This window comes from Lepisosteus oculatus, chromosome 10 (genome assembly GCF_040954835.1).
Source record: "Lepisosteus oculatus isolate fLepOcu1 chromosome 10, fLepOcu1.hap2, whole genome shotgun sequence".
Lineage (NCBI taxonomy): Eukaryota > Metazoa > Chordata > Actinopteri > Semionotiformes > Lepisosteidae > Lepisosteus > Lepisosteus oculatus.
This window is the reverse complement of record NC_090705.1, coordinates 43,042,908-43,057,859: the sequence shown is the minus strand read 5'-3', so window position 1 is coordinate 43,057,859 and position 14,952 is coordinate 43,042,908. Positions and strand designations below refer to the sequence as shown.

Sequence of the window (14,952 nt, the reverse complement as noted above, 5' to 3'; positions counted from 1 at the left end):
TGCAGAGAAATTAAATATTTGTTAAAACGTCTAAATAAGAAAGCTCTCCCTATCATCTGTTTTTTTTAATTTTCACTAGAATCCAATATAAATCCAATAGAGATTAGGCATTTTTAGTTTAAGTGTTGTGTCAAGAAAGCACACATAAACTTCCATGGCCTGTGCTCCATTAAGACCATGCTTTTCAGTTTGACTTGGACTGCGATCAGAAATCAGTGTAATATTAGGTAATCCTTTAGCAGTGACCTTTATTAATACTGGATATAAATACATCTGCAGTAAATTAACACCTCATAGACATTACTTGTCTGCGCTGTAAAATCATAATCTAAGATTACCAAATTTAACTATTTTCGATGAAATACATCAGACATACATTAAAAGAATATCATTCATATCTTTTATATCATGCTTTTTTCTGTGAACGCCATTATTCTGGTTTACAGCATGCAAGAATACATCCATCAGATGACTGGGCACTTCCTGTGTTTTCTCACGGAGAGTTCAGCCTTCATGTGTGGTAAAATCGACAGTCATAAGACTGTTTCGATCTTTATGAGAAGGCTTTATTGTATGTATGTGCCTTGTGTGCTAAAGGGAATGCAGAATAATTGAATGAAAAAACTAAACACAACTAAAAATCTTCTGTGCTTGAATTTTCCACTCTTTAAAAACTAGCGTGAATTTACAAAGCAACTGACATCACCAATATTGTACATTTTGGCTCAGACGAATTCTGTAATGATATTGTAGAAGAGAAAAAAAAGATTTCAGGAAATGAGGGAGAAATGAATCATTACGACAAATTTGGTAGTTTTTAAATATTGTTTTCTTCTTTGAGTTTGCTGAGCTTTGGAAGGGTTTGGCACCTTGAGGTTACCCTCCATTGCTCCTGTACCATTCTGCTTCTGGACAGTTTGTCGGCGATGTCACGTCTCTGTATTGCACGGTTTCTTCATCGCCAGCCTGCTCTGGGCGCCTCCTGCCGTGCAGACTGTGTACGAATGAAGCTGTGCCCAACCTTCCTGGATTAACACGACCGCACAACAGAGATGATCAGGAACATGAGGCTGAGGATGGCCAGAGCTGAGAACATGAAGAGAAGCCCAGCAAAGACTGAATTGCTCAAGGGCAGGACGACTAGCCGGGCTTCAGCAGGGACCATGTTTGAGAGAATCAGCATGTAGCCCATAGACCAGGCTATATTGCTATTGTTTACCTGCGAGGAAACAAAGAACACAAATTCAGGGTAATGGTACGATCGAGCAAAACAAAAGACATTTCTCAAAAAACAAATCCGTTGGAAGTATTTAAATAGCCCAATGCTGGAGAATGCGACTGTTTCTGGACAGACAGTGGACATATACCTATGTGCTATGAATAAAGTTAACAGTTACAGCTCAGAATGTTGTGCTCTCAAAAAACATGTGATGTCTTGTAATCACATGCAGAATCTGAGCATTTTGAATAAAAGGCAGGTCCAGTCCCTATCCAACATCCTAGGAATGGGAACAGCACAGAAAGAGACCAATGATGGAAAGCGATGTTAGTCAGCAGTTCCTAACCTGTGGGCTGTGACGCCACTACAGCAGATCCATGGAAAGGATGTCTGTGACATGGAATGAAATTTAAGACCTATAATAAAGATTCCAGTCTTGCATATTGACATTTTATTATCATCTAATTAAGTCACTTTCTGTGGTACTTAAACCATAGACAGGGTCCACATAAAACACACCTACTGTAGGACACATGTCATTCTGTTACTCTAAAAGATAAAAGATATAAAGAAAAGGAAAACTGTGTATGTATGCCTCCATGTGCTGCTATGATGAGAGTAGTGCCTGAGTAATGCAGTTAGTCTAACATGCTTGCAGCGACAGCAATATATTAGTTTAGTAAATTGTTGATTGTTGAAAGAACGGGTCTTGGCAATGTCACTCAAAGGTGTGGGAGGAGTCTGCCCACACATTCTCTCTCCCGTGTGCAGGAACTACGTTAGTAGCTGCAAGAAAAGGCATGGAAAATACACCACTGGCGAATTCCAAATCAGGTGGGGATAAAAATAATTCTAAAAATTAAATATATAAATTCTGAATTAAACAAAATGTCCAAACGTCAGTGTTCTCCACTATTGTCATTTCTGTTTCAAGAGTAGAGATGTAAATGGTAAAAATTGTGTAAATGACTAGAACAATGTATATCCACATGCAACCTTTTTCAGCAGAGTGTAAAATACTTTAGATTTTTTATATGCTGAATATTTTAAACTACAGATTTTTCCTTACGCCTCTTACCTCTTTTTGAAATCTGATCTGCTCCCAGGTATGCGAATTAAATTTATATCCATATACCAGCAGATTGTAGATGTAGTTTGCAGAGAAACAGTAAGACCGTAGGTATGACTCCTTCACACTTGAGTAATTTGATTGGAGCTGCAAACAGATATGAAAATAAATGCTCACTGTTTTACACCAGTACTTTGTGTGGAAGATGCTTGCTTGGGTAGTGCAGCTGAAGAACTACACATAAAACACTCATGACAAACATTATACAAAGCTCCAGAACTGAAGTTGCATTTAAGTTCAGGAAGTGTTGGAGTTCATATGTATTCACATTTAATTAATTATTGTACATAATGATGTGTATATACTGTATGTTTGTTGTTATTATTATGAATTACTTTTATATTTACTGAGATATAATTAGCAATGACAGGATTTATTATATATATATTTCCAATACTTTAACCATGCTTTGAGTCTATCAGACTCATCACAGGTTGGACTGCTAATGTGCAAGTTCCCTTTTTCCCATTATACTAAGATATGCACAACACGTCATAATGTGTAACATCTCTAATAAACCCTTCTTCTTAGAAGTAGTTGCTTCAAAATAAACTCAGTGTACCGCTCTCTGTATATTTAAAAAGGACGAAAGAAAATGCAGTTCTTGTTTTGTAGACGTGTCAATTGTGGCAAATGAGAAATGCACAGATAATTACATATATCACAGAGAAATCAATGTCACTTTTTTTAAAGCGGCTTTCTAATTTTTCTTTGCAAATCTTTCAGCTGTACAAAGAAAAAAGTATGGAAGCCCATTTCCGCCAGGGAGTTAAAAAAAAAACCATGGCCGTTTCCGCCAGGGAATTAAAAAAAACCTCTGTGGTATCTTGCAATTGCGAGTTGATATCTCACAATTGCGAGTTGATATCTCACATTCCATTGCCTGTCCTTTCATTGTAACGGATTCGGGTTCTAGGGCTTGTGCCCTCGCCGCTCCCAGTCTAGTTCGTCCCTCACTGCATGGGCTCGAACCCGGGTCTTGCCACCAAGCAACTACAAAGGCAACACATTTTAATTAATGTGCTTAGTGAAACCAGGCATTGACTAGAATACCTCTTTAATGTAATGTGGGAAATCAATGGTTCAAAATGCTTGGACAATTGCTCTTATACAATTAGGGTGTGAGCTGATGACTGAAAAAAGGACTCACGTCTTTCCACTTCCTTGAACAGAAGGACCATGTGGTTGAATTGAAGTCTTCAAGAGAAAAATAACCTTTTAATTTTAAAGCTCCAGTTGTGTAATAGAACCCAGCATATGCCTGAAACAACACCCAGAATTGCTTGGTCACAATAAACTTCGTATACAATTTGTGTCAAGATGTATCGTTAAGCTTAACGCATTTAAAATATAACGTATACATTATTTGTGCTGTATTACTGCATTATCTTTGCTAGCTAACCTAAATTCTTTGTTAAATATGATGAACCAAAAGGTATTTTAAACATAACAGAAATTTAAATATATATTTTTACATTGCTGTTGAGTGTTTGAAAACTTACCACAAACATTCCAGTAAGAGCCGGCTGGTAGACCCCGTTGAAAGAGCAATGGTCCTCCCCCTCACAAGAGGAGAGATTGAATATAGAGAGCACTGTTTCTCTACACAGAGCTGGGTCTCCTGTTCCAACGAAGGTTACATGTTTCTTGGGATTGTAATTGACTGGCTTCTTTGCTGCTGTACACTGACTTCCAAAGATATATTCTTCAGGGATTACAGCGCTGTAGTCTTGAGGGTAACAGGGGTTTTCTGAGGTGCCAGAAGACGTCTGGGGAAGAGAACATAGACATCCTTGCAACAAAGATCGTTTGCATGTCTGACAAGACGATGGCAATCATCCCCATTCCAGATTTTGTTACATTGTGGTTTAAAAGACCCTCATGTATCATCTACTGTGGCTTTGAAAAGTATTCAAACCCTTACAGGCTTTCACGTGTCGAAAAGTTCGTGTGGGGATCTGCGTCAGCATACTGTACTATACAAAGTAAATTTCGTGTGATCTTCTCTATTCGCATGCAGGTTCTGACGTCACCCCTCTCCACTTCGCACCACCTGAGTGGCCTCTCTGCCTCTCCCCTCTCCCCTCTCCCAGCTCTTGTTCTCCTGTGCTATTTAATCTTTGCTTTCTGCCCTGTCTTTCTCACACCCGAAGAAGGCTCCACAGCCGAAACGTTGTGTTTTCGCTCTTCTCTTTTCAGCAGGGAATAATCCTATTACTTGTTCCTTTACTGTACTGTGCATTGACTGCAAAGGAGCAAGTCAGGTTTAATTGCTTACTGAAACATACTGTAGAAATGCAACATTTAAGCTGTTGAGCGTTTCTTTAGGTTTTTAGAATGAACCTTCTGTTACAGCCATGAGTTTTGATTACTCTTTTGAAAGTTCTATGCTAAACAGACAAATGCAATAATTTAGTCTAAGATTTCCTGATTTCAGATTGCCCACTTCTGCCAACAAAATCCTAGTAAATTCATGGCATAAATGATGAATTTCCACAAACTGGTTAGAAGTTACCAAATGGGTAAGATGGGTCATAAAGCCCATCTTACTGTACGTTCTTAAAAAGGACATTTATGTGAATATTTCTAGAACACTTTTTTGGGGGTGTACTACCTCTTAAACTACTGAAATACAAAACTATTTCTGGGTGGATTCCATTCATGCATTCTTTTTCAAATTACAGAGAGAATATGGACATTATGTAGACAGACATAACACATTTATTATTGCAATACATCTTGCTCATAATGACTGTGCCTGAGGTTGTATGTCATATAATTTTGTAGCTCCAAACCTCCAAACTCCGAACCTCATACAATAATTAAAAAATATTTTCTCAAACCACTTCATCAAATTCACTTTGCATTATTTACAGTTTACGCTTCCTTCCAAATTTAGAGAAAAACAATTCCTTTCATTTCAGAAGTTCAGTAAAAAACAACCCTGAATTGGCTGAAGGTTAGAGAACGGATGGATGGTTGGGTGGAATAAACATAAATATTCCACTGATAAACGCTGTTACAAGTGTATTTCGCTGAGTGATATTTCCAGGGAAAATAATGTGCCTTTATTAGACAAAAACAGGATGAGACGGCCAAATACTGTACATCAATTCATAGCGATTGTGAAGGTCAATAATTTAATCCCTTAATGTATTTTCGGTCTTATTTTGTGAAGCCAGTGTTTTGTTAATGCACAAAGCGGCGACTTCATGATAGATCATAGATCAAATAGAATCACAATTCCCATCCATTAGGTATTAAAAGCCTTCCAGGGGAGTAAACACTGACAGTTGGTAATTAGATATTCCTGGGATGAATATGGAGCTCTTAAAAAAGCTTCACACTCCACATGACACATATGGAAAACATAGAAGTGTGGATTCATAACAATACATCATCTCTACTGTCACACACAATACATTGTAATGATGGTGTGCAATTGGGAACATTTGTATTTTTTATCTGTGATATAGATTCACAAAGCTTTAATATGACCATACTGTATATGCAGTGAAAATAAGCCAGCCTAACATTCAAAAGGCTTTAGAATATACAGGATGGACATCATCAAGAGCAGAATGAAGTCTTACAAACGAAGGGGCTCTGCAATGGATTGGTAATTGTACCACATTAGGCAGCCAACAGCAGCAGAGAATCATTTGAGCAAATGCAAAAAGAGAATTCAGAGTTGCGGATGGCAGACAAGAGGGTTAAAAATCTGCTTGAATGTTAGCAGACAGAAACGGGCAATGGTGGCGTGAAGAATTACAGGTAAAAAAGAATACTAGCTATAGTCTGCTGTGTACATTAAATTGTACACTCGCAGATAAGAAACTTATCATCCAGATATCTTTTAAAAGAATATACCTGTACCAGAGCTGCTAGGACTTGCCTCTCTGCTTCATTCCTTCCGTAGCACGTGTAACTGTGAGTGTACACACTGTACTCGTAGCCGTAGAGTGTGACTCTCCTGAATCTGTCACTGCTGTCAGGTTCTTCTGGGCTGAAAGCTATCTGGGTAGAAGCCCCACCTAAGTCCAGAGACCCAATGGTCTTCGCTCCATGAGGGCGCACCCATGCATTCCAAATGTTTTTCTGCAAGATAAGAAGAGGTGAAGCCTGTGAACAGAAGTGCCAATTTACACAGAGCTTGTGATGAACAGCGAACAAACACTGATGCAATGAAAAGCAAGCCACAGACGCTAAACGGCAGCTCCTTGCCCAGGTGTCATTTTGAGCTTCCTTTGACTGTTGACTGTTGTTGGGAAAAGGAGGATGAACTCATGATCTCACTTTGCTCCAAGTAAAGCACCACAGGTGTCCATACATCTCCCAGACACTTACTAATATGAGTCTATAAATACCAGGGCTGTGTAAGGCTGTAGTCTGACAGATCAGCATTTTTACTGAGACACTTTACTGTAGTGATTCTGTTCAACGTGATACATATGAGTACATTATTTTATTATTGCATGGTAAATGATTATTTCATTCTCAGCAACGTAATAAAGAAAATAGAGAAACGATGCATTTGTTGACTTTGCCTTTGCTATTCTAGAAAAAATGAAAAAGGCTTTACTGGAGACAGCAGTATTACTACAATTGCTTGTTTCTATCTTTGCCATTAATCCCAGAGATTGTTTTCGCACATCTGGTCCCTTTTATTTTCTAAATATGATATTCACAAAATTGTATCAGATGTTTTGGATGGCAACTAAGGAGGAACTCCTCTCAAGTTTACAAACATGCAACTAAGAGAGTGTCAGGCTGGGACTTTGTATAATGACATTGTATAACGCTAATTGTGTGTATGTAAAGTAAAATTAAATGATAGCACGTGTCTTTTCATTGTTGACAAAGACAACTATTTTAGTATTTGGGCATTTGTTTAAGGAAAACGTTTTGCATGTGGCACCGTTCACCTGATAACATTGACATTCTTACCTAAATACAGCCAGAGTGGCAAGTTTCAACGCACCTCCAGGAAATTATCCATTAGATAGTTGGCAGTAATCCATCCGTAGAGCCCCTCCTCTTCCCCAGAGATGACAGAAGCATTCTGGAAGCGGAATGGGAGCCTCTGGAGGTACCTTTCCATTTCGGACATGATTGCGTTGGCAGCAGTTGCATTCTTCGACCTAGTTATTTCAATGAGGAACATTTTGGTAAATTGCAGTTGGTTTAATATCTTCTTAGCTGAGAATCAGCAAGACATACAGTACAGACTTCTGAAACAAATGCAACACTACAGTTCCCGTCTTGTGCAGTGTTGCTGGTGACTCGATTCATTAACCCTGCCAAACTCAGATGCGAAAACTGCAGGTTGTGGACCTATGAAACGCTTACATACTGTAGAAGCAGCCATCTTGATGTCCCATAGTGACACATACTGTACCATTAAAACCTTAGTGATCTTAGCAATGGAACTAGGCTTTCGAAGTTCTTCAGCTAATAACACTTGACACGATGAAGCTCAGTCTTCAAATAATCCATATTCAAATCATACTGTATATGGCAGCTGGATCTTGTACAAGGTAGACTATCACTTGATGAATGTGATATATGATTCTAGAACCACATTGCTTATTTTGCATGGAATAAAAAAGTTTAAGAAAGGGTTAGAACACATATGAATGCTTCAAGGTTTGATTCTAGGTTGCAAGTACGTAAATGGCTGAAAGTTTTGCAAGGCTGTTTTTTCATTTGTCTGATCTGTATAAACCTTCTTAAAGGCTCAGAAACAAGTCACAAGGCGTTATGTATAGTAATTATGTACAAATTATATGATGCTTACTGTAGGTTACCTTAGTAATCTCATCCCAGCGGTTGCCCCCAGAAAGATGGGTGTGGTGTTATGCTGGGAAGGTGGTATTTTTTGCTGCGTTTTGTTCATGCAGTCTTCCATTGAACTCCAAGACCTGTGGTCCTGTTCTGCATTAAGACCCAAACTCGATATCCCGGGACCTGAGAAGTATGAGTGCCATCTTCAGCAGTGAAGGTGAGATGCGTCTCCAGTAATGCGATCTGGAGTGCATATTCAGCAAATACTATACCTTGAAGCTTCAGAAAGCATCAGCCAGGTTTATATCTATTATTGTTGACATGTTCCTTAAGTATAGCAAATGATTAGGTTTCGAAACTTACACACTTACAAGAACATGATAGTTTGGGAAAGAACAAAGATGGCTGTCTGTCTTCTTTAAACCTTTTTCTAACCACTGGATTATTGTGTTTTCTTTTACCATTTGGTCCTTCATCACAGAGCTACAGCAGAGTTTGGAGAAATTCTCTGCATTGCTCACTGCTGTCATGTCCCTCAGACGCTATACTGCATTTCACCTGGGAACACCGAAGTGTTTTGTAATGACAGGCCATGGCTTCTCAACCATTGCTAACATGAAGGAATCATTCATTGCAGATTTCAAACACTACTCAGAATACCTACATGTAAACATAGTAGAACATTACAGCGTATTTCTCCAAACTGAAATATTTTTCTCAATGGATTCCATTCTGTAATACTGAGACAGAAGTCAGCAAATACAGAATATATTGTAGACAGACATTAACTGTATCTGCACTGCAGTTATAGGGATCTACAGGGACTAGTGGGGTTTTAGTATTGATCTTTCTAATTTCTTCCATCGATTATGGATTTGTTAAACATTTCTCTTGCAGAAATCAGTTTAATTATGAATGTAAACCCTGCTTCATACCAATAGAATACATGTGTTGAACATTGTTCCTTAAATTTTTAATTTGACTTCTTGAAATGTTTTGCATTGAATTTTTATAAAGTCTAAAAGTTTGAAAATGCATGGTATTTATTGTTGACTAATCTTGTACAGGCATAGATGTCACATTAGGTTACACATGGTACCATATACTGTATATACACATCGTCTATATATATATTGGTCTGTCACAATCACCCATTCCCTCCGTCTAGGAGTTTATACAATATCTTTTATCAAAGTTTTTTATATTTTCTTAATTTTTGAATTTGTGAAGTACGCAGTGAATTTTTTTTCCTGTTCACAATTCTTCACGTACTGTATAAACAGTAAACTCTTACCGTCAATATTGCAAATCATAATCTGTTTGACAACTCCGGTATTGTTCTCCTTTTCAGCAGGCCACTTATAAACATACACTGTTGTCCGTGAGGATCCAGCATCAAGGACAATTCCATACTGTGAGGACAGAAGGAAAACAATCATTTATTTAACTTTATGTGCTGTTTCCTGGCTACACACTGGTAAAGACCAATTAAAATACAGGAATCCTCTTTGTCTGTGTGATGGTTTTCCATAACATCTAGTGTTCACCTGATGCAAATATACTGTACTACCATGTCCTGTATGAGGTAGGTAGGGTTTAAATTTTAATTTAATTCAGACATAAATCACAATGTCCTTTTTTCTAAGGATTCCTCACTAATACCTAGTGAATCCTCAACATGTGTAGGCTACTGGCATGATGGTTGACAAAGCAAATACTAATTCTTCCACACATTTTACATAGGCCCTTTCTAATACACTTAAGTGGACACTTAAGTTAGTCCAACAATACTTCCTTTAAATAGTAGATTTATCTTTAAATGGTAGAGATGTTAAAGCCATCCCTCTGTAGATATCCCAAACACAATTAACCTGCTGTATACCTACCTACTGTACCTACCTATTTGTCTATTGTAACTCATTGGCAGCCTAATATCACTAACATATTGTAATATGCTCACGGGTTGGGTGGGATCCCACAGGGCTCCTAAGTGCATCACTTCGGCACTGAAAGGTCCTTCTCCCCTTACAAAGAGGAAACATGCTCACTTGACTTATGGGTGTGCATGTTGCAATAGTCATTTTAGAGCTGCTTTGCGTTTTTAAGCCCATTTGTAGTCTGTTTGTCACAGTGCTGCACATCAGCTATGGTTTGCTCTTCATTTCCTGTGCTTATTGGTTTTAATGGTTTTAAGGGATTTTGGAAATGGAAAGGAAGTCATTTTCTTCATTTTTAAAGACCACTACATGAGTTATAATTAGTCTCCAAGGCCCTCACATTTAGAGTAAGTGTTCTAGGCCAGTCTGTCTCCTTAATGGCTTTTGTGTTAAGTCCTTGTAAAAAACTCAGTGTAAAGAGGGCTCTCCTACTCTGTAGCCCGAAGTGGAAGAAGGCTGTGTAATAGATTCCAGAGACGTCAGCAGACGGAAAGAAAGAAGGAGAGATGTACAGTAAATCAGATTAAAGAAAGGCTGTGGTTTCGGTGCTGTGAGTGAGCTTGACAAGTGATGGCAGAGGGATACAGTGTCTGTGAAGGGATGGCTGAGTGGAGGGGAGACAGGTCAGGCTGCGGATCCACGAGGGGAAACGAGAACAGGTGAAAACGGAGAAAGAAGCTGCTTCAGAGCTGTGTGTTGAGGAGAAGCTGTGGCGTGAAGCAAAAGCCAGAGAGAAAAGTGTGAGGTGAAAGAGGGAACCAAGCAAGAGCAGGGTCAGAAATTCACATGTCAGAGACAGAGGAGAGAAGCAATGAGGTGGGAAATTGTGTGAAAATCATCTGAATGTTTAAGGATGAGGACATAGTGGATTGAAGCAGTGAAAGTATGTATACTCTACACATGTGTGTGCTTTTGTTCAGTGTATAATCACACCTATGCCTTTTCTAAAACTATTTTCCTTATAACTACATTTGCACTACCCCTATTTCAAATTTGATCAAATTTAAAATATTCTGCATTTGAAGTCAGCATCCTGAAAACAAGCATTTGTTCTTTATACAGAATCTATTGGAATGACAATCACTAATCCTGTGCCTCATGTTACAACCTTGCCTCCCATAAAATCATATTAATTACATAAAAATTCATAAAATGCCACTCTTTTGTCATCTCACTTATCACTATCCAAGTCCAGGTGTTTTTATGGCTTCAGTGTGCAAAGCAATGGCCAGCACAGCCCTATACAGCCAAATTGTAACTGAACTACCATGTTGGAATTGCTTTATTTTCCAGTTGGCTGCATCATACTTAATTGAAGTCGAATACTGAAATTGAACAACTTAATATGAGACCATGCTATTAATACCTTAGAGTCTTACCTTATCTCCTGGTGACAAGTAGTGAGTTTTATGAATCTGGATAATGGCCACTGTGACGATGACGGTCAGGCTTGTCAAAAGGAAAAGAAGAGCAAGAGCAGCAGCCAGCTTGGAAGCCATTTCCTGTGTCAGAAATGACCAGCAGCACTGAAGGCACAAGAAGGGCAAAAGCTTTTCACTGCTGCTCTCTGAAGGGCGACCAAAACAAAAATACCCATTCTCGTGATAAAAGCTTAAAGGAAGATGGATTTCACAGTCATGCGCTGGAATTCGTACTACATTCTTTTTATTAAACCCATTTGCGGGTTTTTCTAACACATTCTATGTGTTATGTGTTTCTAACCCATCTTTTTTCCAACACAGTGATACAGTGACGGTTGTGACGGTTTTCCACTAGGAGAAGGTACAAAAGCGACAATTTCGCGAAGGATATCCCATGACCGCCGTGTTTCCTTCACACACCTTAGCTGACTAATTTGAATACATGGTGAAAATAACATGAGCAAATACTTGTGTTTGAACTCCAGGGAGGATCTTGTTTGCAGTAAAAATAGAAAACAATGTGTCAGCAATAAAGTATACCTCTGCTTACCTCAGCAAATACAATAATTACAGATGAAGTTCTCTCCGATTCACTTCTCCTCCAAAAACGGCAAACGTTTACCACAGTCAGATGAGACGAGGTACATTTTGCTGAATGCTATCATTTTGGGAGGGGGTTACAGTTCACAAACAACGGAATTGTAAATATGCATCTTTATTTAGAAAAAGGGCTTTCTAAATGCTGTTTACAAAGTTCATTTTTCACTCTGTAGCTTATGTTTCTACTTCAGCTATTTTTAAAGTGCAATTCTGGTTGTAAACCAGTGAGTGTATGCATATACATTAAATATAAATGCATATGTAAAAAGGTATCTACATTTTTACTTCCAATAATGTCTTAAAATATCTTTATAGCTTCACAAAAACATGTGAAGAACTCACTGCTGTTCTCAGTATTGTGTAGGTTCTTAATATTTGTTTAAAAGTTTGTCTCCCCTTACAACGCCATCTAAATTGCTATTTTCTCACAACTAAGATTGATATTTTTATATACTTCACTTAAAATTGACAGATATCAGATCAAACAAGATTAAAGACAATTCCTGGTACCTATCATCTACTGTGCTGTCATAGCAGATGAGACTCAACGGGAGAGACCTAGACACATATTTGCAATGAGGTGGAACAGCCAGGAATCTGTAAGACCTCACAAATCAGATTTATAGTCAGCTTCTGCATGTCTTCACATACAGTACAAGCCTCCTCATAATTGTCTGCTCTCTTTTTCACATTTTAACGCACTTAGAATTTGACATAAACAGTTTTACTCATTTGACCATTTTTGTTGCTAAATGAAACTTCTGTTTCTTAAAATCAACATGAATTTATTTCTCAGTTGTTTAATTCTAATCAGAGACTTCTTCAATTCAAGAGACTTCCTTTCTGTCGGTCGGCAATGTGTTATTTAATAAATACATTTGACTGAGATCACTACTTCCTAAGTACTTTAGAATGTGTCAACATTTAGTTGCTATTAGGCCTTACATGGCTCAATGCCTTACTCAAATGCATCATTTACTCTAAAATGTGTCCTTTTAACTCGTTTAAAATGCAAATGACAATTGACAGAATATTTTAGATTAAGTTAGCGTATTCAAACTGTTAGTATGTCAGTTTTGATAGATTTTATTTTGATGGATTTGTTCCATAATTTTTCCCCCCTAATAAGCAAGAACCACTGGTTACTTATGCTGGTATGACAGACATATCTAAAGATTTTTCAAATATTATCTGTTTTTAGAAACCGCCTTTCTTTCAGGTAGAAAATGGATGTAAAATGGCAGGCAGCATTATTTGCACTAAGTTTTATTTCTTGATTGTTTCATAGTCATTTTAGCTTTTCATTACAGCTTCTTAAAAAGCGAATAGCAATACAAGGTAGTGTGAAACTTTTTTTGCAAGAACACTACTGCGATCTTTCAAAAAAGAGAAAAATTGCTACTCCTCTTCCCCAGGGGGTTATGGCAGAGATGCATTTGTTTAGAGTGCCACAGATTGGCACACATTTCTACAGTACCTGTATGCATTGCTTTGCTCTCTTGGTGTTCTAAACATTAAAACAATTAGCTGCAAAAAAACAGTGATGGAGCCTGATCATACAATGTAGATTATAACATAAAATAAACCAACATCCCTCCGGGTTCCAGTCGGGATTCTGGTAAGGCACAGGGAATTGTAATCTTTTAGAAATGCTTGAAAGAGTCTGCCTCTGGACAAGGCTGTGATGGAAGGTTGGGGACCCTCTTTAAGTTTAAAGGAAACCATATACAACCAGCACAGCTGTGTTTGTATCTCTGCCAGAAGTAGACAAAGATAGTTTGCCTCCATCACATTACTCTGCATCACCAGCAGTGAGGATTTAATGCAGATAAAACAATTATTTAATTTTGGAAACAGGTTCCCTGTTCATACTGAAAACATAAAATACAATTTTTAATAAGACTTTCAAATAACCATTGATATGACAATATAATAAAATAATAACACTATTTTGACCCATATATTGATTTGACTTTTTATGCCAAAGTAAAAAAAATCTATTCCTAAAGTCTCCAGCAGATTATATTGTTTAAAATGCAAAATACTAAAATGGAAATTACATTAAAACATTTCAATTTTTTTTTTCAGTTATTGAACCAATTACCTTCAGGTATTAAAAGGGTTCATGCACCTTGTGCTTTTCAGCTGCTTAAATAAAAAGTTTATACATGCAGAGAATATGAACACATTTTCTTTTCCTTTTTCTTATATTGTTAGTAATCACACAGCATTTTGGATCAAAAATAAAATTATTTCGTTTTCTCCATTAACCCCACTGAAGTAATTTAGGTGAAGATATGCCTAATGACAAAGTAAGATTTACTGCATAGATAGTTGGTAATACAATGCCCTAAATGTAACGTAATTATTCAGTTACTTCACAGAGAAATTAGGATTAGCAAATCACGTCTACAAGAAAGGAACCTTAAGCACCATATAGTTTAAAACACGCATTATGCATAATGCTACAGAAATAAAATGTCTTATATCCCGAAATGTAGTTGTATACAGTACATTCCTAATGGTCCACTTACCTTTCTGTAAGGTCCTTCTTAAAATCCTTCTTAAAATCACATTACTTTCCTTTGCTAAATATAGGTTCTCAGTGATTTACTTGGGCTGGCTGCCTCTGCTCAGCTGATCGTGGTTTACAAGGATGATTCTGTGCTTTAGATCAGTGCTCTATATGCATTTGGGCCACTCCCAGATTCTCAGTGCTACCTTCAGAACATGCACAAGTTTTATGATTGGTGAAGAACCATGACTGCAGCTTTATCTACAAGTCATCACTCATCACACATAAGTCCCTTTTAATTCCACAAAAGGACCTTCCTACAACACAGAACCTTACTATAGCAAGGC

The 14,952-nt window shown here is 37.6% G+C and overlaps 1 protein-coding gene across 2 annotated transcripts; it reads right to left on the bottom strand.

The window, feature by feature from the left end:
* Nucleotides 1-243: 243 nt before the first annotated feature.
* On the bottom strand, nucleotides 244-14,737 carry entpd3 (ectonucleoside triphosphate diphosphohydrolase 3). Of its 2 annotated transcripts, XM_015356859.2 has the most exons (10): nucleotides 14,625-14,737; nucleotides 11,449-11,595; nucleotides 9,427-9,544; nucleotides 8,156-8,315; nucleotides 7,330-7,489; nucleotides 6,219-6,446; nucleotides 3,851-4,117; nucleotides 3,499-3,609; nucleotides 2,298-2,435; nucleotides 244-1,219 (listed from the first exon to the last, which is right to left on the bottom strand). In XM_015356859.2, exons 2-10 carry the CDS (start codon nucleotides 11,566-11,568, stop codon nucleotides 1,031-1,033), a joined length of 1,491 nt encoding a protein of 496 aa, XP_015212345.2. In that variant the 5' UTR covers nucleotides 11,569-11,595; nucleotides 14,625-14,737; the 3' UTR covers nucleotides 244-1,030. The 2 variants fall into 2 exon arrangements, with proteins under 2 accessions (XP_015212345.2, XP_015212346.2); XM_015356860.2 differs by lacking the exon at nucleotides 14,625-14,737 and having other exon boundaries at nucleotides 11,449-11,807.
* Nucleotides 14,738-14,952: the final 215 nt, after the last annotated feature.

Excerpts from the sequence above, each read along its gene's own strand:
- entpd3 (XM_015356859.2), bottom strand. The coding sequence starts at position 11,568 with ATGGCTTCCAAGCTGGCTGCTGCTCTTGCTCTTCTTTTCCTTTTGACA. Across the intron at positions 8,316-9,426 it reads TATGATTTGCAATATTGACG|GTCCCGGGATATCGAGTTTG; the intron begins GTAAGAGTTTAC and ends CATACTTCTCAG. Across the intron at positions 4,118-6,218 it reads TCCTAGCAGCTCTGGTACAG|ACGTCTTCTGGCACCTCAGA; the intron begins GTATATTCTTTT and ends TCTCTTCCCCAG.